This window comes from Salvelinus fontinalis, chromosome 18 (assembly GCF_029448725.1).
Source record: "Salvelinus fontinalis isolate EN_2023a chromosome 18, ASM2944872v1, whole genome shotgun sequence".
Classification (NCBI taxonomy): domain Eukaryota; kingdom Metazoa; phylum Chordata; class Actinopteri; order Salmoniformes; family Salmonidae; genus Salvelinus; species Salvelinus fontinalis.
In genome coordinates, this window is record NC_074682.1 from 17,373,163 (window position 1) to 17,400,510 (window position 27,348).

At 43.0% G+C, this 27,348-nt stretch overlaps 1 protein-coding gene across 3 annotated transcripts in view; it reads right to left on the reverse strand.

Annotated features, from left to right (window-relative positions):
* Nucleotides 1–1,600: 1,600 nt before the first annotated feature.
* Nucleotides 1,601–27,348, reverse strand: part of LOC129815096 (protein kinase C delta type-like) — a 40,537-nt gene continuing 14,789 nt past the window's right edge. Inside the window, exons 2-18 of one of the 3 annotated variants that reach the window (XM_055868457.1) lie at nucleotides 19,202–19,300; nucleotides 18,898–19,030; nucleotides 18,449–18,718; nucleotides 14,646–14,814; nucleotides 13,688–13,719; nucleotides 13,417–13,502; nucleotides 12,519–12,648; nucleotides 12,264–12,364; nucleotides 12,032–12,146; nucleotides 11,270–11,394; nucleotides 10,787–10,960; nucleotides 10,561–10,652; nucleotides 7,044–7,106; nucleotides 6,760–6,898; nucleotides 6,405–6,593; nucleotides 4,377–4,505; nucleotides 1,601–4,219 (exon numbers count right to left, since the gene is read on the reverse strand). In XM_055868457.1, coding sequence (XP_055724432.1) covers nucleotides 4,061–4,219; nucleotides 4,377–4,505; nucleotides 6,405–6,593; nucleotides 6,760–6,898; nucleotides 7,044–7,106; nucleotides 10,561–10,652; nucleotides 10,787–10,960; nucleotides 11,270–11,394; nucleotides 12,032–12,146; nucleotides 12,264–12,364; nucleotides 12,519–12,648; nucleotides 13,417–13,502; nucleotides 13,688–13,719; nucleotides 14,646–14,814; nucleotides 18,449–18,718; nucleotides 18,898–19,006 — 2,082 coding nt within the window. In that variant the 5' untranslated portion in view covers nucleotides 19,007–19,030; nucleotides 19,202–19,300 and the 3' untranslated portion in view covers nucleotides 1,601–4,060. The remainder of the gene's footprint in view (nucleotides 4,220–4,376; nucleotides 4,506–6,404; nucleotides 6,594–6,759; nucleotides 6,899–7,043; nucleotides 7,107–10,560; nucleotides 10,653–10,786; nucleotides 10,961–11,269; nucleotides 11,395–12,031; nucleotides 12,147–12,263; nucleotides 12,365–12,518; nucleotides 12,649–13,416; nucleotides 13,503–13,687; nucleotides 13,720–14,645; nucleotides 14,815–18,448; nucleotides 18,719–18,897; nucleotides 19,031–19,201; nucleotides 19,301–27,348) is intronic. The other 2 variants (XM_055868458.1, XM_055868456.1) reach the window with 2 other exon arrangements.

Consider the following 27,348-nt stretch of genomic DNA (forward strand, 5'->3'; position numbering starts at 1 on the left):
AAACAAATACTGGTCATAAAGTTACCAGTATTCTTACTCCCACAAGGGGGAGACATTGTGTAGACTTTACAATAAGCAGTTATTCCCCTATAGTTAGTGTTTAGTTTACCAGATTTACATGTCAGCCTTTTCTCATTCAAGTGTTTGTGTATATTTTCTTATAATAAAAGGATGCTTTTCACCTGGCAGTTAGGCAGCTTTTTGGCCTGCCAGTTCTGTCCGAGTTAGATTCTGGCTCTCTCTCAAATGGTTCTGATTTGGCCACATTTCTTTCCCATCGATGATCACTCTTGCACCGACAAAAAAATGCAGTTTTCCCTGCCTTTCGAGCTGCAGCCACATCGGCCACAATTTCTCTCTTGTCACTTTGTCCGCTGAGGTCAGATCCTCCGTGAACCTCAATTTTTGCTTGATGAGGAATTCACAATTCTTCGCTCGCCTCCAGAGAAGATCCTGTGTAGATCTGTTGGTGAACCGGATGATGGTTGTCCTCTGTCTCTTGTCTTGGTCATTGAGTCTTTCCAAACGATGAACGATGTCTACATCTTCCTGAAGTTTGGCTTTTGAATCGGGAATGTCAGCTACACAGATGTCAACAACTCTCCATTTGATGTCCTCACTCGCCTGCTCTGGAATTCCATGGAGCCTCAGGTTCCACCTGCGCTGGTATCTCTCCGCCTCATTCACCTTTTGCTAGAGTTCAGCCCCCTTCTCAACATTTTCATGGCAGATGACTTCCACTTTCTTCATGTCACTTTTCAGTTTTCACTTCTTCAAAGATAAAGTCAGATTTTTTCATGGCCTCAATTTTCATTGTATTCTCCCTCACCATGTCCTCCAAGCCACTTGCCCTTTCATCTATCTTTGCTGTTAAAAGCATTACAATATTGTTTTGCATCTCAAGAAGTGACATACCCTCTTGGCCTCATCTTTTTCCCCTGGGGCTTGACTGGAGTGCCGGAGTCGTAAGGTAACGGCCTGAGCTGTGGACTGGAGGGGCGCAAGTAGTGAGCATTGTTGCTCACCACATTTTCATCACCCATTGCAGTATTTCTCCCCACAGTTACATTCTGAAGAGGAGTAGCCAAAATCATACCATCTTTTGTGGTTAATTTTCCATCTGACAATCTCCATTTATTTTCTTTTGGTTCTGGAAGTGTCCATGTACGTTCGACAAGTTAGATTTCGAACTAGCTATCTAGTGTTGTCGTAAACTAAACTAAACCATATTCATACTGGGTTCTATGACCGTAGAAATGATCAAATGGTCATATTTGGGTAAGGAAATCCAATAATTCCTTCAGCTACCAAAACAACTGATCTGCCCTGACCGCCATCTTGCGCGCCCTCCGTAAATTGTATTTTGTCTGTAATGTGTTATTTCGTTATATGTCAGAGCCCAGTAAGACTAGCCATTGGCGTCAGCTAATGGTGATCCTAATAAATCAAATTAAATCAAGCCCGGCCCCAATGATGCCGATGGTCAAAAGATCATCTTCCTGTGTAAGTGTCTCTGAGGAGCAAAGTTGTGACAACACATTTATGAGAAAGTGTCACATTTTGCAAATATAGAGGCAATCAAAACGTGATGGAAAACACATCACCATAAATAAAAAGACGTTTATTTATAATCAAATGTAAAATATGAAGACAGTAAAAAAGTACATCCTTTATAAATATTGTGTCTGCTTAGGGCAATCAACATTTTCATTTCATATCCAGCATATTATTATTTTCTTGTTACAATACCAGGGGCCTCATGCACCCATTATTTTAGAGGGGTCATATAGTACACGAGGATGGATGGTGAGGGGATCTGAGAATTCTGAGAAGTTGGAGAGTTTTGCATTTTTCAAACACCTGAAACAGCTTTTTCCTGCAATATGGAGCCATAATTGTTATGCCTAATTCTATGTAACTATATTATATTTTTCTGCATAGGTTATTTAACCTGTTCAATTGTCATTTTAATTAATGATGCACATTGATTCTTTAAGAACTTTTATATCTTAATAAGAGTTTAGTACAACTGCCACACTGGTATATAGTCTCATAACCCAAGAATTAAAGACATTTTTGTATTTTCTAAAGTCTAGCAACCTTGCCAGCAGACATTCCAGCTAAGATAGTTAGACAAGCTACTCTAACTTGATGGATAGCCTGAAATGGCTGGCATAAATATGAGGTTGGGAGATTAGGAAACTATCCATAATTATTGGGACAGTGAAGCATTTTTTATTTTGGCAAAATACTCCAAAAGTTTGGATTTGAAATCAAACAATGACTGAGGTTAAAGTGCAGACTGTCAGATTTCATTTGAAGGTATTTTCATCCATATCGGGTGACCAAAAGTATTGGGACAAATGTACTTGTATGTGTATTAAAGTAGTCAAAAGTTAAGTATTTGGTCCCATATTCATAGTACGCAATGACTACATCAATCTTGTGACTCTACACATGTGTTGGGTCCATTTGCTCTTTGTTTTGGTTGTGTCAAACTTTTGGAGTATAGAGCCAAAATAAAAAATGCTTCACTGTCCCAATAATTACGAAGGGCACTGTAGTCTAACTCAAGTCAACTTCATAAAATTGCTAGGTGGCTAGTATTACAGAGAAACAACAAAACGTGTTTAATTTACTTATCAAGAATGAATCAATTGGCTACATAGCTCCTGTGAGACCTGCCCATAACCGGCAGTAAGAATCAACTGTGATTCACTCGACACTCCGCCTCCACTGACAACACTCTCTGCACGCATATCTTTGGTCTGTGATACACCTGGGAAGGAACCACTTATTGGTCCAGACTATGTGGCCCCTCCGCAACATACTGCCGACAGATCTTTTTTTAAATAATGATGAAAATATATGGGCTCTAGGTTTCTTCCTAGGTTCCTGCCTTCCTAGGGAGTTTTTCCTAGCCACTGTGTTTCTTCATCTGCATTGCTTGCTGTTTGGAGTTTTAGGCTGGGTATCTGTATAGCACTTTGTGACATCTGCTGATTGTAAAAAGGGCTTTATAAATACATTTGATTGGCTTAAAAATTATATTTAGTAATTAATGTAACATCTGAGGAGGCACGTGCGCTTGTGCCCCCTATGAGCATGACGCCTCTGACAATACTTTCAAGTAACACAAGACCCAATTATCCATCCTTTTGCTAATGGAATACCCCCCAACACACCCATATCCTTCAAAATGACACCTCGTATAGTACCGTAAAATTTACTCCCTTCAGAAAGATGTCCCACTCTGTTTCACACTTACTCAGGTCTTAATCAGAGTAGCTGCAGTTGGTTCAGGAAAGTGGGAAAGCTGCAGTACTGGTTGCAAACCCTTAGTTTTATACCATGTGGATGGGCAGATAGATCCACACAGTGAGAGGGGAATGAGACTATCCATGCCTGCGTAAATCTGTGTGTTCTCTACTGGTCCTGTTTCTTGGGTATTCTACAACAAGCTTTTATATGCAGCACCCTTTCATTTTGTACCTGAAAAAGTACAAACTTTTCCCCCCATTATAGACAATTCATAACTGCCACCAGCAAGTGACTCCAAATCAGAGTAACTGCTACAGCTAGGAGGAAATACTAGACATACATGCTGTCACTCACAAAGACACATTCATTTATGCATTTACACACAGCGAGTGCTGACACGCACACACACAAAATATTACGTGAATGATCAGGAAAGAGTGACAGACAGTAGGTAGGGCACACAGGGGTGTGATAAGAAGCACATTTGAGCCCTGACTTCCCAGCATGCAAAATATTAAACAAAAGTCTGAGCTATGGGGTGTGCAAGTGTTGTTGGGGGATAAAGTACAGTACATGGACTGATTCATATTAATTCAAGATTTGATCACAAGGAAAAGAAAGACACCACTATTGATTGGACCCACCACAGTGATACATGCTACACTGGTCTCTCTCCTTCCTTCCTTCCTTCCTTCCTTCCTTCCTTCCTTCCTTCCTTCCTTCCTTCCTTCCTTCCTTCCTTCCTTCCTTGTGTGTTTATATGTTTATAATGGAGAGATGGAGGAATCATGTTGTGCCTTCAATTGACCATAATGCATTCCATCTTGGGGTTGATGAAAGAGAAGCCTGCAAAGGCCGCCTGGTCCATAGAGTCAATCAGGTTCTTGTCCGCATGGGAGAGGCGGGGCTTCTCACGCAGGAACTCCCGGTCAAAGTTGCTGCAGTCATTGGGCGCTTTCTGTGCTCAGCAGAGAAGGGGTGTCAGTTCAACAAGTGACCAATAGAAACATTCACACCACAACTCCAAATAAGTAATTCACAATGGCGTAAACAAATCAAAAGCATCCGTGTGTGAGTTTCACTATCCACATCAAAGCCAGAGAACCAGATCGTACCACTTTAGGTTTGAAGGGGGGTTCCAGCTCTCTCTTCTCCAGGGCAGGCCAATTGAGGGTCTTGAAGAAGGAGTGTGCTTGGATGTTCCCCACCACCCCTAGTCTGTTAATAGGGTCTCGTTCAAACAGCTGGGGATTGAGCACAGAGACGCACAAGAGCTTAGAAACAGGCATCCCATCTGAGATGTAAGGTGTGTGTGTGTGCAGAACTTGAGCTTGTGAGTGTGTAGGTGGGAGGGGTTGAGAGGGTTATACTGTAATCGCAACATTGCTTGCATATTTATGGGGAAAAAAAACTTTTATTCACGTGCAACGTTGTGACATTCCAATGCCTGACATTCTCTGTATGTCTAGATGTGACTAAACCCAGCAAAAAAAGAAACGTCCTTTCACTGTCAACTGGGTTTATTTCTAGCAAACTTAACATGTGTAAATATTTGTATGAACATAACAAGATTCAACAGCTGAGACATAAACTGAACAAGTTCCACAGACATGTGACTAACAGAAATGGAATAATGTGCCCCTGAACAAAGGAGGGGGGGGTGTCAAAATCAAAAGTAACAGTCAGTATCTGGTGTGGCCACCAGCTGCATTAAGTACTGCAGTGCATCTCCTCCTCATTGACTGCACCAGATTTGCCAGTTCTTGCTGAGTGAAGTTACCCCACTCTTCTACCAAGGCACCTGCAAGTTCCCGGACATTTCTGGGGGGAATGGCCCTAGCCCTCACTCTCCGATCCAACAGGTCCAAGACGTGCTCAATGGGATTGAGATCCGGGCTCTTCGCTGGCCATGGCAGAACACTGACATTTCTGTCTTGCAGGAAATCACTCACAGAATGAGCAGTATGGCTGGTGGCATTGTCATGCTGGAGGGTCATGCCAGGATGAGCCTGCAGGAAGGGTACCACATGAGGGAGGAGGATGTCTTCCCTGTAACGCACAGCGTTGAGATTGTGTGCAATGACAACATGCTCAGTCCGATGATGCTGTGACACACCGCCCCAGACCATGACGGACCCTCCACCTCCAAATCGATCCCGCTCCAGAGTACAAGCCTCGTGTAATGCTCATTACTTTGACGATATACGCAAATCCGATCATCACCCCTGGTGAGACAAAACCGCGACACGTTAGTGAAGAGCACTTTTTGCCAGTCCTGTCTGGTCCAGCGACGGTGGGTTTGTGCCCATAGGCGAAGTTGTTGCCGGTGATGTCTGGTGACGACCTGCCTTACAACAGGCTTACAATCCCGCAGTCCAGCCTCTCTCAGCCTATTGCGGACAGTCTGAGCACTGATGGAGGGATTGTGTTCCTGGTGTAACTCGGGCAGTTGTTGTTGCCATCCTGTACCTGTCCCACAGGTGTGATGTTCGGATGTACCAATCCTGTGCAGCTGTTGTTACACATGGTTTGCCACTGTGAAGACGATCAGCTGTCCGTCCTGTCTCCCTGTAGCGCTGTCTTAGGTGTCTCACAGTACGGACATTGCAATTTATTGCCCTGGCCACATCTGCAGTCCTCATGCCTCCTTGCAGCAGGCCTAAGGCACGTTCACGCAGATGAGCAGGGACCCTGGGCATCTTTCTTTTTGTGTTTTTCAGAGTCAGTAGAACGGCCTCTTTAGTGTCCTAAGTTTTCATAACTGTGACCTTAATTGCCTACCGTCTGTAAGGTGTTAGTGTCTTAATGACCGTTCCACAGGTGCATGTTCATTAATTGTCTATGATTCATTGAACAAGCATGGGAAACAGTGTTTAAACCCTTTAACAGGAAGATCTGTGAAGTTAATTGTATTTTTACGAATTATGTAGAAAGACAGGGTCCTGAAAAAGGGACGTTTCTTTTTTTGCTGAGTTTACGTGTGAATGTCTGTGTGTGCATGGTTAGTGTGGATGAAAGACAGGGGAGATTGCAAGATTACATTGTTTACTACTGGAGCCCCATCTGCCACCTACTGTCACAAACATACAACATTGTGAAAAGGTCAGGGGTCAGTGAGAGAAGAGAATGAGCAGCAGCTTCACCCTCTCCAGCAGGTCCTTGGCCTCCTTGGTGAGCCAGCCAGGGTAGTGAGGCACGTCCATCCTGATGGACTCAAACAGCTCTTCCTCGTCATCACCCTGGAATGGCGACTGGCCAATCAGCATTTCATACACCAGCACCCCAAACGACCACCAGTCCACGGAGAAGGTGTACTTCTGTCCCAGCAGGATCTGAGGATGGACAGACAGAGAGACACATGTTAAGAGTCAACTATGTTAAGAGTCAACTACAGTCAGGATCAAAACACAGGCTAACAAATACAGGACAGAGAGTAAATTGCTTTAAACAGAATCCTACAAAACCCTATCCCGCATAGACACAGACAGTCACACAAACCTCTGGTGCGATGTAGTCTGGCGTCCCACAGAAAGTGGTGGCCCGATTTTCTCCAAACATGTTCTCCTTGCACATCCCAAAGTCAGCAATCTTAATGTGGCCGTCCCTGTCCAGCATCACATTGTCCAGCTTCAGGTCCCTGTGGCAGGGAAGGGTTAGGGCAGGGGGGAGAGGGGTTCAATCAGCTCCCTGATTAAAGGGAATTAAGTCCATCTATTAAGCACTAATACAGGGGTGAATCATGTACACGGCAATATCAGGCCATCGCAGTTCATGGAGCTCACCTGTAAATAATTCCTTTGGAATGGAGGAACTGCAGTCCAATTACAATCTCTGCTGAGTAGAACCTAGGGGAGAACAATGGTAGAGGCCAACTTACGTCTGTGTGCATAAACATTATGAAAGGCCTACAGTCTGCCCTTAACCTGCTATCAAACCCTATTGGATGAGTTTTAAAGTAACATATGTCATGACGTTGGCCTGGGGGTAGGTTTATGACCGTCATAAATACCTCTTCCCCCCTTTTTCCTCTCTCTACCCTACTGATGTGACATTTGAAAATCCTTTTGTTAACATAGAGATTCTGGGAACATCAGAAGGTGGGGGGAAATGAACAATATTCTGGTAATCCGACCAATTGAACATATGCGGTGGTACTTAACTTCTTGCGACTATAGGGGGTGCTGTTTTCTCATTAGCATAATTTGCATTACAGATTAAACGGCTTCCTACTCAATTCTTGCTCGTACAATATGCATATTATTACTATTATTGGATAGAAAACACTCTCTAGTTTCTATAGCCGTTGGAATTTTGTCTCTGAGTGGAACAGAACTCATTCTACAGCACTTTTCATGATAGGGAGTCAGATTTCAAACATCTTGGCACCTGATCTGGAGTCAGTTTAAAGGTCCGTGTAAATGCTATGGAGAAACAGACACTTCTTACGTCTTCCCCTGGATGTCAGTGCGTGATGACGATTTGAATGGTGTCGATTGCGCAATCAGTCCCTCTATAAATCACCAAATACCGGAAGTAGCTTCCCTTTGCTGCCTGCGTCTTGCGCGAGAAGGACATCGGACTCGCCTCCTTCCAACCTGTTGTTTAGCCAGTAATATTTCTCCGGTCATGTTTTTACCCGTTATAGGTGTTAACAGCATCATAAGGTAGTTAATTTGAACCGTTTTATAGCAATTTAGATCCGTTTAGTGCGATTTTGAGGCATTGCTTTGTTATGCACTTTCAAGCACCGGGCACGTTTCGGGGTCCCGGTCGAACGTTAGTGGGCATTTCGACGGACAGAGGACATCTTTCGACCAAATGAAGATTAGACTCAAGAAAGGATACATTGCCCAAGATACTGATGGAAGATCACCTCATAGTAAGAAATATTTTTAAGATGATAAATCGTTGTTCTGTAGAAAAATGTTAAACGCACGTTCCGCCATCTTGTTTGCTATAGCTTCGCTTGGCGAACCCTGTATTGCACAGCAAGGATAATTTTAGAAATGTAATTCCGCGATTGCATAAAGAACTAATTTGTCTTTCGATAGCTGTCCAACTTATTTTTTTTTAGTCAAGTTTATGAATAGATATCCATGAGACAAGATCACTGTGAAAGAGGGCGACCAACATTTTCAGGCTAGTTTTGCTAGTATTGTCATTGTATAACCACGTTTTTTTATGGCTAAATATGCACATTTTCGAACAAACTCTATATGTATGTTGTAATATGATGTTACAGGAGTGTCATCGGAAGAATTCTGAGAAGGTTAGTGAAAAAATTAATATATTTTGGCGATGATTACGTTATCACTCTCTTTGGCTTGAATCAATGCTCTGGTAACGTTTGCACATGTGGTATGCTAATATAACGATTTATTGTGTTTTCGCTGTAAAACACTTAGAACATCCGAAATATTGTCTGAATTCACAAGATCTGTGTCTTTCCATTGCTATGTGCTGTGTATTTTTAAGAAATGTTTTATGATGAGTAAATTGGTAAAACACGTTGCTCTCTGTAGTAATTCTAGTCGCTTTGGTGAGATTTGTGATGGTGGCTGCAATGGCAAACTATGATTTATACCTGAAATATGCACATTTTTCTAACAAAACCTATCCTATACAATAAATATGTTATCAGACTGTCATCTGATGAGGTTTTTTCTTGGTTAGTGGCTATCAATATCTTAGTTTAGCCGAATTGGTGATAGCTACTGGTGGAGAGAAAAAATGGTGGACAAAGAAAATTGTCTTTTGCTAACGTGGTTAGCTAATAGATTTACATATTGTGTCTTCCCTGTAAAACATTTTAAAAATCAGAGATGATGGCTTGAATCACAAGATCTGTATCTTTCATTTGGTGTCTTGGACTTGTGATTGAATGATATTTAGATGCTACTATTTAATTGTGACGCTATGCTAGCGATGCTAATCAGTGTGGGGGGGGGGGGGGGGGGGGGGGGGGGGCTCCCGGACCCGGGGTAGAGGCTCGTGAAAGGTTAATGAATATGATGTCAGTTCGGTTGTCATCTGAGACATTCTCATCAATAATAGGAGGACATCAACTCTACAGTGGAAAGTCTGCACATTGTAGTTATCAGATTCACATGGAATTGTTGTTCAATTTAAGTGTTTGAATATAAAATTATTGGTGAAGAGATTAAATGTAATTTTAGCTTCCTAATGAGAGATTTGGGTTTTCATAAAGTTAGGGCTCTGCTCAATCAGTGGCCCGCCCCTATGAAGAGATATGGGTTATAAAACTTTTCAAACACACCCTTCTCGCTCCACTATTTAAAGCCTTGACGAAAATATAACCTCCTGTTCCAAGTACGTGAGGCCTGCAGCCTCTGCGTTAAAAGGACTAACATGTCAACTACAGAACTAAGCCAACCTCAGCGTGAGCTTTGGTTGCGAATGGTATGAACTTTGAACTCTTATTCACTACAGAAGTGATACCTCCTAGCCGTTGAGTTAGCAACAGCAGCTGCAAACGTGGGCTAGGAAAGAACAGACAGAGAATCCCGTCTACCACACAACGACATTACTACAACGTATCCAATTTACCAGCAGAGACATTCTTCAAAGGACAAAGGACTCGGTTGGGCAACACAGCCTTCCATCTACCACCAACCTACCGAAGCGCAGCTCAGAGTAAATATTTATTGCATTTTCCTTTTCCAAATGGGCGGTAATTTAGAATGCATAAGATACTGTATTTACGATAGCATGGCGTCTCCCTTTGTTCCTCAAGTCTTCCCGCTCTTTCACTCAAACCCAGCCCCCTTTTCTTTTGTGTAACCAGCTGTCATATCTGTTCCGTCCGCAAGGGACGTTTTCCTTTATGACGTAATTTGTAATCAAGGTATGATTCATTCTGTGTATATGTAATTCTGTGTGATTAGTTAGGTATTTAGTAAATAAATAATTAAACCCAATTTTGTATTGCTGATTCAATTTGTTAGCCAGGGTTCGTGAAGATAACCAAGCATTTACAACTTTCAGATGAGACTGAATTAAGGTGACGATTAATATTGACTGCTATTGATGTAAAATATGACTAGGTCTTTAAGAGTTTATTCGGAAGAAAACAGCTCTATAAATACTATTTCGTGGTGCCCCGACTGTCTAGTTAATTACATTTACATGATTATCTCAATCAGGTAATATTAATTACGGAGAAACGATTTATAGAATAGCGTGTCATATCACTTAATCCGGCATAGCCAAAGACACGACACATAACTACTTAGTGGCTGCTGGATGGTGAGATAGAACCTACATAACACTGTCACTCACGTGGCTCTGTGGAGATCAAAGCGACCCTTATCTTGTATGTGGAACATCAGATCCCCTCCATTCAGGTACTCCATCACGAAAAACAGGTGTTCCTGGGAAAACACACACACGCACATAATCCTATCATTTAAACTACCGTCTACACAGATAAGTATAGTGACACAAATCAGTCTGAGGGAAAATTGTTCTCATAATGAAAGATAAAGCTAATGGAGAGGGGTCTCACCCTGGTCTGGAAGGTGGAGTAGAGGTGTGCGAGGAAGGGGTTGTCCCAGGCCAGGGCCAGGACTCTCTTCTCCACCATGGTACACTCCACATCATCATCCATCAGAACCACATCTTTCTTCAGGGCCTTCACAGCAAAGTATTCCCCTCGCCCCTTCAGCTCTGCCAGCAGGACCTGGAGCGCCAGACGGGAAAGGTGATGCTGTTAGGCTGCATACTCCCAGAGAGAAAACACATGTTGAACAACTATGAGACCAGAGCAGGACACTGAGATGCTATTGTCACTCTGACAATAGATAATAACATATACTAACTAAACACCTAAAGTAGGTTAGTTTGCAGCAGTTGAAGAGTGCCTTGGAACCTTTTAGATAAAGCAGTATTAGCATGTGACACTTGTGGGAAGGACATTGAGTGTGTGTGCATGGGTGTCTGTGGTGTGAGGGTAAATGTAGCAGAGTGGTTGGCCTGGGGCCTACATTACCTTGCCAAAGCTGCCCTTGCCCAGCACCTTGTGGAACACAAAGTCGTCGATGGTGAGGTGGATCGTGGGGGTGATGCTGGTGGGGGCAGGGACCTTACCACCCTCCCACAGCTTCTCATTGGCTTCTGTTGAACACACACACACACACACAAAGAGGGGCATAATATCAATAGATACATTTACACATGTAAAGACACAACAACAACAAAATATGGATAAGAAAAACAAAAAGTGTGGTTTACTTAAGCAATAAGGCTTGAGGGGGTGTTGTATATGGCCAATATACCACGGCTAAGGGCTGTTCAGGATACAGCCCTTAGCCGTGGTATATTGGCCATATTTCACAAACCCCCGAGGAGCCTTATTGCTATTATAAACTTGTTACCAACGTAATTAAAACAGTAAAAATACATGTTTTGTCATATACCTGGGATACTTAAGCAATAAGGCATGAGGAGTGGGTGTGGTATATGGCCAAAATACCACGGCTAAGGGCTATTCTTTCACAGACACAACATGGAGTGCCTGGATACAGCCCTTAGCCTTGGTATATTGGCCATATACCACAAACCCCCGAGGTGCCTTATTGCTATTATAAACTAGTTACCAATGTAAGTAGAGCAATAAAAATACATGTTGTCATACCTGTTGTATACGGTCTGATATACCACAGCTGTCAGCCAATCAGCATTCATGGCTCGAACCACCCAGTTTATAAGGCAGAATACCGTGCTCTCAGCTGCAACAGTGACAGCTACTCACCACTAGGGTCCGCTACTGGGCTTTTGTTGTCCTGGTAGATTGGTCCTGGTAAGTCCTGGTAGATTCCAATGTCTGTTGACTCGGATTTGTTGGACTCAGACCTACTTATGGATTTCTGAGGAGGTAAAAATCCCATTACAATAGGTTTATGAATGTGCATTAATGATTCTAGAAAACACATTCATGTGTGTGAATGTGGGTAAGACAAAGTGCATATCCCTGCCTTTCACACCTGGCTAACTTGGTTGAGGGCCTCAGACAGAAGTTTCTGGTTGATTCCACAGAGATTGCCCACTTTCTTCTGACACTTGTGATGGATGTTCATGGAACAATCTGACAGGAGAAAGGAGAGAAGAGTAAGACACTGGTTGTGAAAAGATGGAGAGGGAAAGAGATAGAGGGCCAGAGCTAACAGATTGCATATATTGAAGATAGATGGCAAGAGACAGAGGGAGAGGGAATGAGAGAGAGGGGGCATCACACCCACCTTCACACTTGATGCCCTGCTTGACCATTCCCCACAGCATACTGCCACAGTGGTCACAGAAGGTAGGGCTCAAGTAGTTGTGGCTCTTGAAGCGATGCGGCATGTCGATCTTAAAGCGCTCCTTCTGGAACTGTAGACACAGAGCTCCCGTCATCAAAGAGCCAGTCCATAGTACCATAGTACCCTGCCCAAAGACCTGGGAGTCTGTGGGGCCTCACAGCCCTTCTGAAACTCCTCATGTTTCCCCAAAGGGAGCAGGTGGCACTCACCTACACCTACACCCTTAACAGGTGGACTGACTCCACCCTCACAGCACTGACTGGCCTATAATTCCACCTACACACCCAGGGGAGCTCCCATACAGGCTGCAGACAGGGGACTCTGACCACTAACCCCTGAAGAGAAGGCAGATCTATCCTAGCTGCATCAGGTGCTGAAGAGTTGATCCTACTGCTGCAGATACTAGCAGCCTTACAATCTCCCTGGCTGTATACTTCATAAGCAACACTGCAACACTAGTTAAAAGTGCTCCACTACTGGTAACAACGGTCTTATGCTGAATCCACTGGCACTATACTGGCTACTTTGGTCCTGTGCTAGCTAAATTACAACTGGAAAGCAGCACCACTGTTCAGTTTTAAACACGAGCCCATTTATTTGCCTGGCCTCTGATAGCCGTTGACCTCCCTGAATGGGTCTCGTCTTGCCGTTAAAGGATGCAGAGAAACGAGACACAGTTCCCTCACAGCTGCATGGCCGCGATGCAATCAGAGGAATTGTCGTGGGAAATGACAATCCAAGTAAACATATTGATCAAGGGAATTGCTCGGTTGAAAACTGATCTTCAAACACCAACTACTATTTGCAATGTATTATGATAGGTGGTCATAATGCTTACCACAGTGTCTCTACTGTTCTCTGCTGTTCCGGTGCATCTCCCAATGATTTTGTCGATGCATTTCTTGTGGATAGCCGCGTTGCATTCTGAGGACAGAGATAAAGCCACATTAGGGCAAGCTCATAGTTAAGACATTCACCTATTGATGAGAAATGTGTATGTTTTTGTGAGTGAATGATTGCACAGCGAACGTTTAGGATGCCTCCAAGCTACAAAACAATGTCCATATAGTGGAAAAATCTAAACAGCAAGTGGTCAGAGAGACACTCACGTCGGCACTTGTAGCCTTGCTTGTTGAGTCCCCTGTTTGAAAAGAAAACAGGGTGCAAGAGTCATACAATACATTTCTAATCTTTGTGCACTTTTCCCAGAAGGTGAGAAAATCTCATGAAAAGTATTGATGGTGACAATAAACAGCAGTAGCTTAACAGGATGAAAGAGAGGAGAGACATTCATTCATCTTTTGCACAAACACCGTCCGCACACACTTCTAAGGCCAAAAGGGACATTGGTCATTCCTCAACCTGTCGCCATTAGGAACCAATAACAGTTTTCTTCTCTGGTAGGAAGGGGACAGCCCTGCCCTGGGGATTGTGCTGAGCCGCTGACCTTGTTGGAACACCCTGTGGGTTTTCCCAAGACAGTGACTTACAGAGCTCACATTACAGGTCGTGCCAGCCAGTCTTATTGTTATTATTGGCCTGGCTACTTCAGTCAGGGAACAATTAGGGCTGCTAATCGGTCTACTTAGAGACCCCATGTGGGCTGGTTTTGGGGTAATCAGTCAACTCTCTCTGTACTCTGGTTTACTGCTAGGCCAAGGCATAATACCGTTTGCGTGTAAAACAAACAACTACACAAGTAAACCAGGTTGAAAGCCCACTGTTTGATGCAGTAATGACGTGTGAGAAAGTCATGCTCTTTTTCCATGGTCAGTGTGGAGGTCAGTATGGATGGTATTCTACACCATCTTGCCTATGCTGCTCGGTCATCGCTCATCCATATATTTATATGTACATAGTCTTATTCCATCCCTTTACTTAGATTTGTGTGTATTAGGTAGTTGTTGTAGAATTGTTAGATTACTTGTTAGATATTACTGCACTGTCAGAACTAGAAGCGCAAGCGTTTCGCTACACTCACATTAGCATCTGCTAACCATGTGTATGTGACCAATACAGTTTGATTTGGTCATGGTGGTGTTAGATGGAGAAAACCTATCCTCTCACCAGACAAACTCCCTGCAGACAGAGCAGAAGGTGGGCTGTCCGAAGAAGGTGGCGGTGAATTCATGGTTCTTGATGAAGTGCACCTTGGGCTGTTTAATGGCTCTCCTTCGGTTCAGTGTCATCGGCACGTCCTCCCCTTCACGGGTCTTCACTGTCGATTTAAACGCTGCTGGGGACACATGAAAATGTTAAAGTTAATGATTCTATGTACTCAATCATACCATTGTGGATGATATTGAGACATTTTGATACAGTAGCTAGGATTCCATCCAATTTGCGACAGATTTTCATGCAAATATAAACAAATCTGCATAAAACAATATGCACATTTTTAACCAGAATGTGTTTCCATCAAAATTACTTTTTGCGTATAAAAGGCTGTCCGTGTTAATGTAGTACACATAAAAATAACTTTTGCTGTTAAATTCCCATGTACCAAATGAAAAATAGAAGGTTAAATGGGTTTCCAACGCATTTTCAACTCTACTGATGGTTTTGTCACAACAACTGTTGCGTTATATAGCGAAGGTGCCTACAATGGTTTTGACACGTGCACTTTAAATCAGCATCTTGCAGCGGCTAGGCTACCTACATTATGAGATTATTATGGTTAACAGTGATATTATTTGCATTTGTCAAACGGCAGCCAAGCATCGATAATCATATCACCAGAATAAGACCCTCGATATTTATTGTAAAGGAGCATCAAGCTCATCACCTTGCACTTTCACCACCCTGTGAAGTTCTTCATAACTTATTTTATCTGTAGCCTAATAAACTGTATGGTTTCCCGAGTCATAGTGGGAAGACCACACAATATATCATTGCATGACTCCAAGTTTACTTCAATATGATGGTTTATATTTCAATATTTGCACATAAAAAGATGTTTCCAATCACCATTTCTCGCATAATACATTTTATAGAGACAAAAAGATCCCACCATGTCGAACAAACAAATTGTCTGTTGGCATTTCCATCAGCCCGGTCGTGACTTTTTTCATGGATCAAGTAAATCATCTGCATGAAATGGTGGAAAACTGGTGATGGAAACGTTGTTACAGTGTTGTTGCTACAAATGGCACCTTGGTAAAAAAATAAATACATGGAATTGCAAAAAATCATGCACCTTGTATCTACATTGTTATATTCTAAACGTGCATAAATTGAGTCTCAGAGTTAGAGATGATCTATTTGCTATAGAAATACCATTTATAAAACATGAACCATCAAATTGGGATAGATTAAGGAAAAGAGATCTAAAGACTGAGGTCACACTTGTTTGACTTTCAGAGTAAACCGTGACGACCTTCTGGGAAATGTGGCTGCAGCTGGCGGAAGCCAAGGGGCCTGGGTCAAAGGTCATGAAAAGAAAATGAGAGCGGCGTGAGAGAGGTAAACAAAGAAAATAAAAACTGATATGAGGACTGTGAGAAGACACAAAAGAGAGTGAGGGAGGACACAGACAGACGGGAAGATGAATAGATAGAGAAGGGAAAAAAACATCTCATTCCATTGACTGGTGTGTATGTTTAGAGAGGAGTTGCTCCTGCCTGCCAACTCTGGATACAGGGTGGTGACAGAGACAGGCAGAGAGGGCTACTCAGACACACAGGCCTAAATATACCACAGTCTGGGCTGCATTTCAGGAAACCTGCAGAGAGAGGGGGGTATGGATGCTGCTCCAGCCTAGCCCGGGCCAAGCCAGAGCAGTTTCAGCCTGACTGGGACACTCCCACATACAGCCTCCCCCTATGCCTGGGTCATATGCCAGCTGTAGATACACACACTCCCCCTTTCAGGGCCTGCAGTGCTTCTGGGCTAGGCTGAGCTCAATGTGACGAGCTGGCCTGGCAGACTTGTGCAGCAGCATATTTCTATAAATCAAATCAAATATATTTCTCACATACAGACTTTACCATGAAATGCTTAGTCTTTTCCAACAATGCAGTTGCAATGTAAGAAAATTAACAAATAGATAAAGATAAAATATTAACATAATAAAATAACAATAACGAGTGAGTGATTGAGGTAATATGTAGGTAGGGGGTGAAAAGCAGATTAAGTGTTCAGCAGTTTATTGGCTTTGGGGTAGAAGCTGTTCAGGAGCCTTTTGGTCACAGACTTGGCGCCCCAGGACTACTTGCCGTGCGGTCGCAGAGAGAACAGACAAAGTTGGGTGGCTGGAGTCTTTGACAATTTGTAGGGCCTTCCTCTGACACCACCTGGTATAGAGATCCTGGATGGCAGAGAGCTCGGCCCCAGTGATGTACTGAGGTATATGCACTACCCTCTGTAGAGCCTTGCGGTGATGTAGCCAGTCAAGCCTACCGGCTGTTGCCTACCCTCACCACCTGGGGGCGTCCCGTCAGAAAGTCCAATATCCAATTGCAGAGGGAGGTGTTTAATCCCAGGATCCTTATTTTAGTGATTGGAGGGCACTATGGTGATGAATGCTGAGCTGTAGTCAATGAACCGCATTCTAAGTGTTCCTTTTGTCCAGGTTGGTAAAGGGCAGTGTGGAGTGCAATAGAGATTGCGTCATCTGTGGATCTGTTGAGGCGGTATGCGAATTGGAGTGGGTCCAGGGTGAGCATTTTCTTGATTGCTTATGGCCTTATACAGCTCATTGTGTGCAGTCTTAGTGCCATCATCGGTTTGTGGTGGTAAATAGACAACTATAAAAAAAGAAAACTCTTGGTAAATAGTGTGGTCTACAGCTTATCATGAGGTATTCTAACTCGGGCGAGCAGAACCTCGAAACTTCCTTAATATTAGAGATTGCGCACCAACAGTTTCTCTGATCACGTTGATAGGATCGTCTCGAACGGAGCTCATCCAGTTCTTTTCCAATGATTGCACGTTTGCCAATAGAACGGAGGGTAATGGCGACTTATCCACTCGCCATCGCAGTCTCATTAGATATCCGGCACGTCAACCTCTATAGCGCCGCCGCCTCCGAGTGACGGGGATTTGGGCCCGTTCTGGGATGAGCATTATGTCCTTTGCCTCTGATTCGTTGAAATACAAGTCCTCAACCAAATCAGGTTATTGATCTCTGTTTTGATGTCCAGAAGCTCTTTTCAATCATATGAAACGATGGATGAAACATGTTAGGAGCAGCGCAAAAGAAAAACACACAAAATAGCACATTTGATCAGGAGCAGCTTTGAGTATGACTATCCGAGGCCTCCCGAGTGGCGCAGTGGTCTAAGGCACTGTATCGCAGTGCTAGAGGCGTCACTACAGACGGTGATTGGGAGTCCCATAGGGCGACGCACAGTTGGCCCAGCGTTGTCCGGGTTAGGGGAAGGCCTGGCTGGGGGGGGTTTACTTGGCTCACCGCGCTCTAGCGACTCCCTGTGGCGAGCCGGGCACCTGCAGGCTGACCATGGTCGTCAGTTGAAAGACTATTTCCTCCCACACATTGGTGCGGCTGGCTTCCGTGTTAAGCGGATGGGTGTTATAAGAAGCGCGGCTTGGTGGGTCATGTTTCGGAGGACGCATAACTCGACCTTCGCCTCCCGAGCCTGTTGGGGAGTTGCAGCAATGAGACAAGATCGAAAATTTGGGAGAAAAAAGGGTGTCGAAAAAAAAATCTAAATAATTATAATAATTAAAATGTTTAACTATTGGTCAGGAGCCCGTAAAACGGCGGCCATCCCCTCCAGCACGATTATCCATATATCACTAGAGGCCACTGTTTACTGTCTAACCAGTGTTTATGAGTGCTGGAGAGTACAGAGAGAGACAGAGATATACAGTAAGTGCCAGATTGAGAGCATGTATGTTTGGGCTACTACCTGCTGTGTCTGTGTCCTGCGTAAAGAACTGGATGGCCATTTGAACCTTCCCAGAAGGCTGCAGGTCTACCCAGAATTCAGCACAGCCATTGCCCTTCTTACAGCGCTCGGCCAGCACGGACACGCCCACCGTGGCCTCGGCCAATGGTTCCTCTGTGGTCTTCATCAGAATCACCTGCAGGACACGGCCCTCGTAGATGTGGGCGTCGAAACAGGCCTTCCAGGCTGGGTACATAGTGGGTTTCCTCTGGACCAGGGTCTTCCCCCGCTCTGGAGAGCGAGAGGAGAGAGGGAGAGAGATGAGTTACACTACTACATTCAGATTACACATGTGCATGTCCTAAAGTGTGGTTGTGTACAAGTGAAAGGGAGGGAGATAGAGAAAAAGGTGAGAGGGAGAGGTGTGTGTATATACAGTTTGGTAGTACCCTATGGGTAGTGCTACTGACCAGTGCTGAGGGACTCCTTCATCTTAATGGCACAGAAGGGAGCGTTAGTCAGGGGGGGCAGGACCCCCACATCAAACGCATTAAAGGCGATGCGCAGGAAGGGCTCCATGGTGACCACTCAGCCAGCAGCCTCCTGTAAAACAGACAAAGTCAGGGTTACAATTATGAAAGACATAAGGTCGCACAGCACAAACACTCTTACTCATATCCTAAAAACACGAAGTAGCCTAGCTGTAGGCACAGCTGTGGGCCACCAAAGAGACAGGAAATATAGAGGAAGTGGAAGCTACCAGCTGTCACGTACCATGCTAAAATAAAACCCTACATTCCGACATCAGAGGGGAGAGAGACCATTGTGAAAGACTCAGAAGAAGAAGAAGAAATTCCTCTCCTGTCCCAGGGACTGTGTGAGAGAGTTAGAGAGAGAGCAATATAAGACAGCGGGAGGAGAAGAGAGAATCAGACAGAAAATCAAAGGGATCAGAAACACACGCCACATTAAGTCACAGAGAGGGAGAGTGCTCTAAATTTGGTCCACCGGCATTTCCTTTCCCTCCGCCAATAGTTTTTTTTTGGCTGACTTAAGACACACCATTGAGATGTAGTCCTAGGGGTCCTTTCCTGGGTCATGAGGCCAACCAAATCCCTACACCTGTAAAAACCTTCCCTATCGAAACCCAGAAAGGATGAGGTCGGTTTTGACGATAGTGACTAAAACCTCTACCAAAGCGGAGTCCAGGGGCATAGAGGAAAGAGGAGACAAGGCTGTGAGACAGCTGACTGGATACACAGCACAGCAACACAAAAGACTGTGGCCAGCATGTTGTTTGTGGACTCCATAATCCTACATACCACAAAAGGCCTGACTAGGTTTCCCGCACAGTTTCAAAGCTAAACAAACCACATTTTTTCATGAAGGCTGCACATACTGTCAAAGGATACATGACGTTGGCTGGATAAATGTGAACTGGTAAGTCCAGTAAGACTGCTCACTCCTCAGCTTACTGCTACCAACAATTTGAAAGGTGACAGCCTAAATCTTCAGTTGCTTTTTAAGAATGCCATGTAGTTTCCCGGGGTAGGACACCTTTTGTTCCTACATGTCGGGGAATCCATGTCTTTCATAACCCAATAGGTCTAATTAGGGCTGGGAATTGCCAGGGACCTCACAATATAATACTATCATGAAAGGTGCCGATACAATATGTATTGCAATTTGTACGATTGTCTTTGTATTGCGATTTCAATGTTCCAAATAAATTGCTCTATAAAAATAAAGAGAGTTGCACACTCTATATACAGTAGCAGTCAACGGTTAGGACACACCTACTCATTCAAGGCTTTTTCTTTATTTGTACTATTTTCTACATTGTAGAATAATAGTGAAGACATCAAAACTACGATAACACATATGGAATCATGTAGTAACAAAAAAAAAGGGTTAAACAAATCTAAATATTTTTTATTTTAGATTCTTCAAAGTAGCCAGCCACCCTTTGCCTTGATGACAGCTTTGGACACTCTTGGCATTCTCGCAACCAGCTTCACCTGGAATGCTTTTCCAACAGACTGTGTGAAATCAGGCCTTCATGGTCGAATTGTTGCAAAGAAACCACTACTAAAAAGGACACCAATAAGAAGAAGAGAATTGCTTGGGCCAACAAACACGAGCAATGGACATTAGACCGGTGAAAATCTGTCCTTCAGTCTGATGAGTCAAAATTTGAGATTTTTTGTTACAACCGCTGTGTCTTTGTGAGACACAGAATAGGTGAACGGATGATTGTCGCATGTGTGTTTCCCACTGTGAAGCATGGAGGAGGAGATGTGATGGTATGGGGGTGATTTGCTGGTGACACTGTCAGTGATTTTATTTAGAATTCAAGGAACACTTAACCGGCATGGCTACCACAGCATTCTGCAGCGATACGCCATCCCATCTGGTTTGCGCTTAATGGGACTATCATTTGTTTTTCAAAAGGACAATGACCCAACATACCTCCAGGCTGTGTAAGGGCTATTTGACCAAGAAGGAGAGTGATGAGTGCTGTATCAGATGACCAGGCCTCCACAATCACCCGACCTCAACCCAGTTGAGATGGTTTGGGATGAGATGGACCGCAGAGTGAAGGAAAAGCAGCCAACAAGTGCTCAGCATGTGGGAACTCCTTCAAGACTGTTGGAAAATCATTCCTTGTGAAGCTGGTTGAGAGAACGCCAAGAGTGTGCAAAGCTGTCATCAAGGGAAAGGGTGGCTACTTTGAAGAATCTAAAATATTTTGATTTGTTGAACACTCTTTTTGGTTACTACATGATTCCATATGTGTTATTTCATAGACGATGTCTTCACTATTATTCTACAATGTAGAAAATAGTAAAACTAAAGAAAAACCCTTGAACGAGTAGGTGTGTCCAAACTTTTGACTGGTACTCCATATATGAGTATGCGACTCTTTATTTTTATAGCTTACAGTTTATTCACTGTTAGTCAGCACCTCTAAACTAAATTCATTTTTCTCTGTGTGTCCAGCTCATGCTTTACATTACCCAAATATATTGCTCATCATGTCTGCTGCAGAGGGACAAGAGAGATCCATGAGAAAACTGCTGAAAGTGTAGATTCTCCCACTATTTAAAAAGATAAGAGGGTGCAGGCAACTAGCGCAAAAATAATATTGCGAGATCGTCAAAACTATTCGATACATCGTCAAAAATAATATGCAGCTGTATCCATTTCCCCCCCATCACTAAGGCTAATGGTAAGTGAGTGAATGGTGAACTACCTTCTTACATCAGAATAGCTTCTTTAGGCCAAAACATTTGAACAGCGGAGCTACAGTTCGTCACAGAGTTAGCATGCCAAAGAGGGAGCATTAGCCTACATCATAATTCCCAAAGCAGCCATGAAATCCTACAGAATTCCTTCAAGAATTTCCACACAGCCATTTCTTGTGAGCTTTGTGTTGTAACTACCCCACTTTCCTCTTTTCAGTCTTTGTGGCAATACTCATGTGGATTAACAAACTGTGATTTCAGTGAAGTACTACTCTGTAACCCAACTAATGTGACATCTCGTGACTCAAGCCACTCAGAAGTCCTATGGCTGTTCTTATCAAAGCCCTATAGTGTTGGTACAGTGTGGTATTAGCTAAGGATATGATATGGTCATATCCTTTAACTTCTCTGCAACACAGCATACAGTATATACTGCCAATGTAGTGGTACAAGTGTCCTTGTGTGTAAAGAGATAAATCATTCAGACACTGCTTTGTGTTCATGCTCATTTTCACATTATTGCATGTCAGTCATTATCTGGGTTAGTCATGTAGACTGGAACACCTTGTGGCATTGAGGAGCATTCAGCTCAGTTACTGGTATTGTACATGTCTGAAGTCAGAACTGGTTCTGGTTTCATTAGGTTAACTAACTCTGAGAATCTGTAGTATTGTTCTCACTCACTCCCTCCCTCTCCGGGACTTAAAGTGAACTGTGAATCTGATCCCATTGCGGGATAGTAGTTAGTAGGGTTGGGTGATATCCCGATTTTCATACCGTTTCTGTACCATACCAGGGTATACAGTATTACCAAATGTGCACACAAAACATGATAGGCAACAGGGATCTTGATCCAGGAGGGGATTAAATGTATCTGCTGTAACCAAGAAGCTTGACATCTAGCAAGTTAGCAAACCAAATGCATAGTTGGAGCCCTGAGCTGGATATCATCTATTTGACACATCTTAGATTTCTTATAGTTATACTTAACTTATAAGCAGTGACGCAGCACGTATTGAAATTCATACCGTCGGTATTTTGAAATACCCCGGTATACAGTATATCACCCAAGCCTAATGGCCTGAGGTCAAGAGAGCTGAAACAGTTGTGAGTGAAACTCTCCCACTGTCTTCCTCCGCCCACGCACTACCCATGTAGATAAACACAAAAGATATGGTTGCATGGGAAATTGGGAATCCCTGCTTCCGGAAGTAGACTTGAGTCGACTTGGAAATAAGCCCAAAAAGCAACTGAAAACTGGATGCCAGCGGTCTGAAACAGCTACAGTACATTGCATAACATTGATATATACCATAGACATAGTAAATACATTTGCGCTCTCTTGTAGACTGGCAGCCATATGCACACATTGTTGTAAAAGTTGTAAAAGAGAGAGCTGTTGTCTCCCCAGAGAGACTGGAAAAAATGTGCACAAGCAGCCAGGGAGGGAGTGTGCAAAAAAAACAGGAGAGGGGAAAGAGAGAGGGAGGGAAACAGCGGAGGTGGGCAGCATACTGGAAGGCAGGCTAGTGTACAGGAGTGAAAATCAAACATTACCGACATATACAGTCTTCAGACCTCTCGAGAGTGGAGTCACAGAGGAGTCCACTTGAAGAGGCCGTGGGTAGAATAGGTTTCTCTGTGTGTGGGTTTTCTTTAGGGAATATGACTTGGAGCCAGAGGGTCTCAACTGTGCTATTTAGATTAGGCACTCAAGTAACTATTTAGCTGTTGTGCTGAAATTATATGGCCAGAGTAACCATAAATGTAAAACTAAAATATCGCATTTAGGTACAGTACGTGTAAATATACACTGAGTGTACAAAACATTAAGAACACCTGCTCTTTCCATGACAGACTGACTAGGTCAACCCAGGTGAAAGTGATGATCCCTTATTGATGTCACTTAAATCCACTTCAAATCAGTATGGATGAAGGGGAGGAGACAGGTTAAGGAAGGATTTTTAATCATTGAGACAATGTGTGCTATGTGTGTATGTGTGCTATTCAACGGGTGAATGTGCAAGACAAAAGTTGTAAGTGCATTTAAACGGTGTATGGTAGAAGGTGCCAGGTGCACCGGTTTGACTGTATCAAGAACTGCAACGCTGCTGGGTTTTTCACACTCAACAGTTTCCTGTGTGTATCAAGAATGGTCCACCACCCATATGACATCAAGCCAACTTGACTCAACCTTGGGAAGCATTGGAGTCAACATGGGCCAGCATCCCTGTGGAAAGCTTGACACCTTTAACAGTCCATGCCCCGACAAATTGAGGCTGTTCTTAGGGCAAAAGTGGGTGCAACTCAATATTAGGAACGTGTTCCCAATGTTTTGTACACTCAGTGTATATATCTTGAGGGAAGGAATATTCAGAGGAACAACACAGACCGGTATACATTCGTAGAAAGGTTGGCATTCAAGAGAGATGTCATTAGAGAGGGACGCAGTCAGCACTAAGTACAGGGCTCTGCCCAAGCAGGACTGGCAGGTTTAGACTGGGAGCTTCTGTTTGGCTCAATCATCATTATTATCAGCTGAACTGCTATCTACAGTATGGGACAGGGACAATAACAATGACAGTGCGTTTCCATCATGCAGTGTTTCAGTAACTGTTGACTCCTGGCTGCTACCTACATACATGGATTAGTAATCTTTGCCTGCTCATAGTTGGTTAAAGTCACATGATGCACACCAGATGTTATCAATGTCTCCGGCTGATGTCCACTGAAACACTTATCTTTCATCTTTTAGACTACAAAAGCACAGACACCTGCAACTTTTACATGTTGATGTTGGGACGGTGGCTGGAGATAATGAATTTGATGTTGAAAAAGGGTGAACATTCCCTTTAAAGCTGGAATCCTTAAAATGGTGAAACTGCCATGTCCATTGATATTACAATATTACCAGTGATATTACAATGTCAAAAAAAGTTACTGAAAACAAAGAAAACCCAATAACAATTACAATGTCTGTGGGGCTGACAGTGGCGCCGTTTCCCTCTACTGTGGATGCCATATTTGGGACGGCAAGTAGCCTAGTGGTTAGAGCGTTGGACTAGTGACCGAAAGGTTGCAAGATTGAATCCCCGAGCTGACAAGGTAAAAATCTGTCGTTCTGCCCCTGTTCCTAGGCTGTATTTGAAAATAAGAATTTGTTCTTAACAGACTTGCCTAGTTAAATAAATAAAAAATATTTAAGAGTGGAGGAGGTTCAGGCCAATAAGGAGTTCCAGGAGAATACAGATGACTAGGTTTATAAAGGTGAACAGCTGAGGGAATTTCCATGTAAAAAGCCACAGTGAGCTCTAATGTAAAGTTTATAGGAGTACATCATATTTGGTTTCAAATGAAAGCTAAGGGTCTATCTTTTCTGGAAATGAAGGCATATGTAAAATGTTTCAACCATTTTCCATCCTAAAATTTAGGACTAAGCTTAGATTTCTGGTCACACAAATGGAAAAGAGTTTTTTTTATTTATTTTAATTTTATTTTACCGTTATTTTACCAGGTAAGTTGACTGAGAACACGTTCTCATTTGCAGCAACGACCTGGGGAATAGTTACAGGGGAGAGGAGGGGGATGAATGAGCCAATTGTAAACTGGGGATTATTAGGTGACCATGATGGTTTGAGGGCCAGATTGGGAATTTAGCCAGGACACCGGGGTTAACACCCCTACTCTTACGATAAGTGCCATGGGATCTTTAATGACCTCAGAGAGTCAGGACACCCGTTTAACGTCCCATCCGAAAGACGGCACCCTACACAGGGCAGTGTCCCCAATCACTGCCCAGGGGCATTGGGATATTTTTTAGACCAGAGGAAAGAGTGCCTCCTACTGGCCCTCCAACACCACTTCCAGCAGCATCTGGTCTCCCATCCAGGGACTGACCAGGACCAACCCTGCTTAGCTTCAGAAGCAAGCCAGCAGTGGTATGCAGGGTGGTATGCTGCTGGCATTTTAGGAAACATCTTGCAGAAAAAGTATTTTAAAAGTATTAGAAATACATCAAAGCACAATAATGTTGAAGAACCTGCCAACTACCAACATTTATATTTAGTTTAGCAGAAATCCTTTGCCTTCTGTAAATTGAAGAAATATTGCCTAGTGTCTTGTCTTTCGGTTACCAAAACCCCACATATCTTTAAGATAATTTTCAAAATGTTGCCCTTCATGAGGAGGGAGGATAATGAAAGTTCACAGTAACTAAAATGTGTCATTCTGTTAACAAAGCTGTCAACAAGGCAAAGGGCGACTACTTTGAAGAATCTCAAATATATTTTGATTTGTTTAACACTTTTTTGCTTACTACATGATTCCAATATGTGTTATTTCATAATGTTGATGTCTTCACTATTATTCTACAATGTAGAAAATAGTAAAAATAAAGAAAAAACCTACTCCTTCAAGGGTTGTCCAAGCTTTTGACTGGTACTGTACGTTTTTAACCTGAGCACTGCTGCGTGAGGGAGAGGCTGGCAGTCTATTGCTGCAGCTGCGGAGGTTATACGGGGAGAGCAGACTGAGGGAGGGAGAGAGAGACACCAAGGCAACTCTGCTACAGCAAAGAGTAGCTTGAGGCCACATGCTGCACATTCTCCCCAACCCCATTACGATAAAAGAACAGCCTGCTCGTTGTAGACTACTCCTTCTCATTTTGCTAAATGTTATATTGCATTAGTGAACTCTCACTCGCTACACATTGAGCCTCTCTTTGCCACTTTGACTGGCCAACAAAAACAACAAGCTACACGTGTGAAGGATACTTTTGGTGGCATCACACACACACATCATAAAAAAGACATTGAAAAGTTGTACATTTTATTAAATGAATTATTTGAAATGTCATGGTATATCCTTGTATGTATCAATGTCACATGGATATTTTAATTTCATTTAGAAAAAAAAAATTCAGGGTTAAAATCAGGTCAAAATAGGCCTATATATATATATATTCATATATATATATATTCATATATATGAACCAATCAGACATCTGTTACACAAGTTTGGACAGTACAGAAAAGTACAGTATAATTTACTCTACTGTACTGTGATGTCCAAACTTGTGAAACATAGACATCTATGATTGGTACAGATTTGGTCCGGTCCGGACCATCCACATTTCTAAATGTTTTTCTTTGGGGTGCTGAGCTCATTAGAATAATAGCCAGTGTGTAGAATAATACCCAAATATGCAAGGGAGGATATTACGTGTTTCTACCTTTTGTGTACCGATAAGGATACGTCACTATGAAGAGAATGACATTCATAATTACGCATTTCTGTATTGTACAGATCAGGGACCCATGACCTAATTCTGTTACCATCATTCTGTTACCGTGTGTTAATCGACTTCACTTACACGTAGTAATACCAAGTAGTAATAGGTAGTTCAACAACCCAACATTTTTTTCAAACTCAAGGGGTTATATCATAGCTGACACCCCATTCTTTCTGCAGAATCTTAGAATTTAACAGTTTTTTTGGAAAACGTGGTCACAACTGAGGGAGATTTTACCGTCATTCTGTTACCAAATTTTACATATGCACTGTTCTTTGAGTTCATGTGTTTTTGTAAAATGTTCTGTGGAAATTGTTAAAGGTACTCCTTGTGCATAGAGTTGAATGGTTTGTTTAACTTTTCCCATCAATGGATTTAGTTGGGAA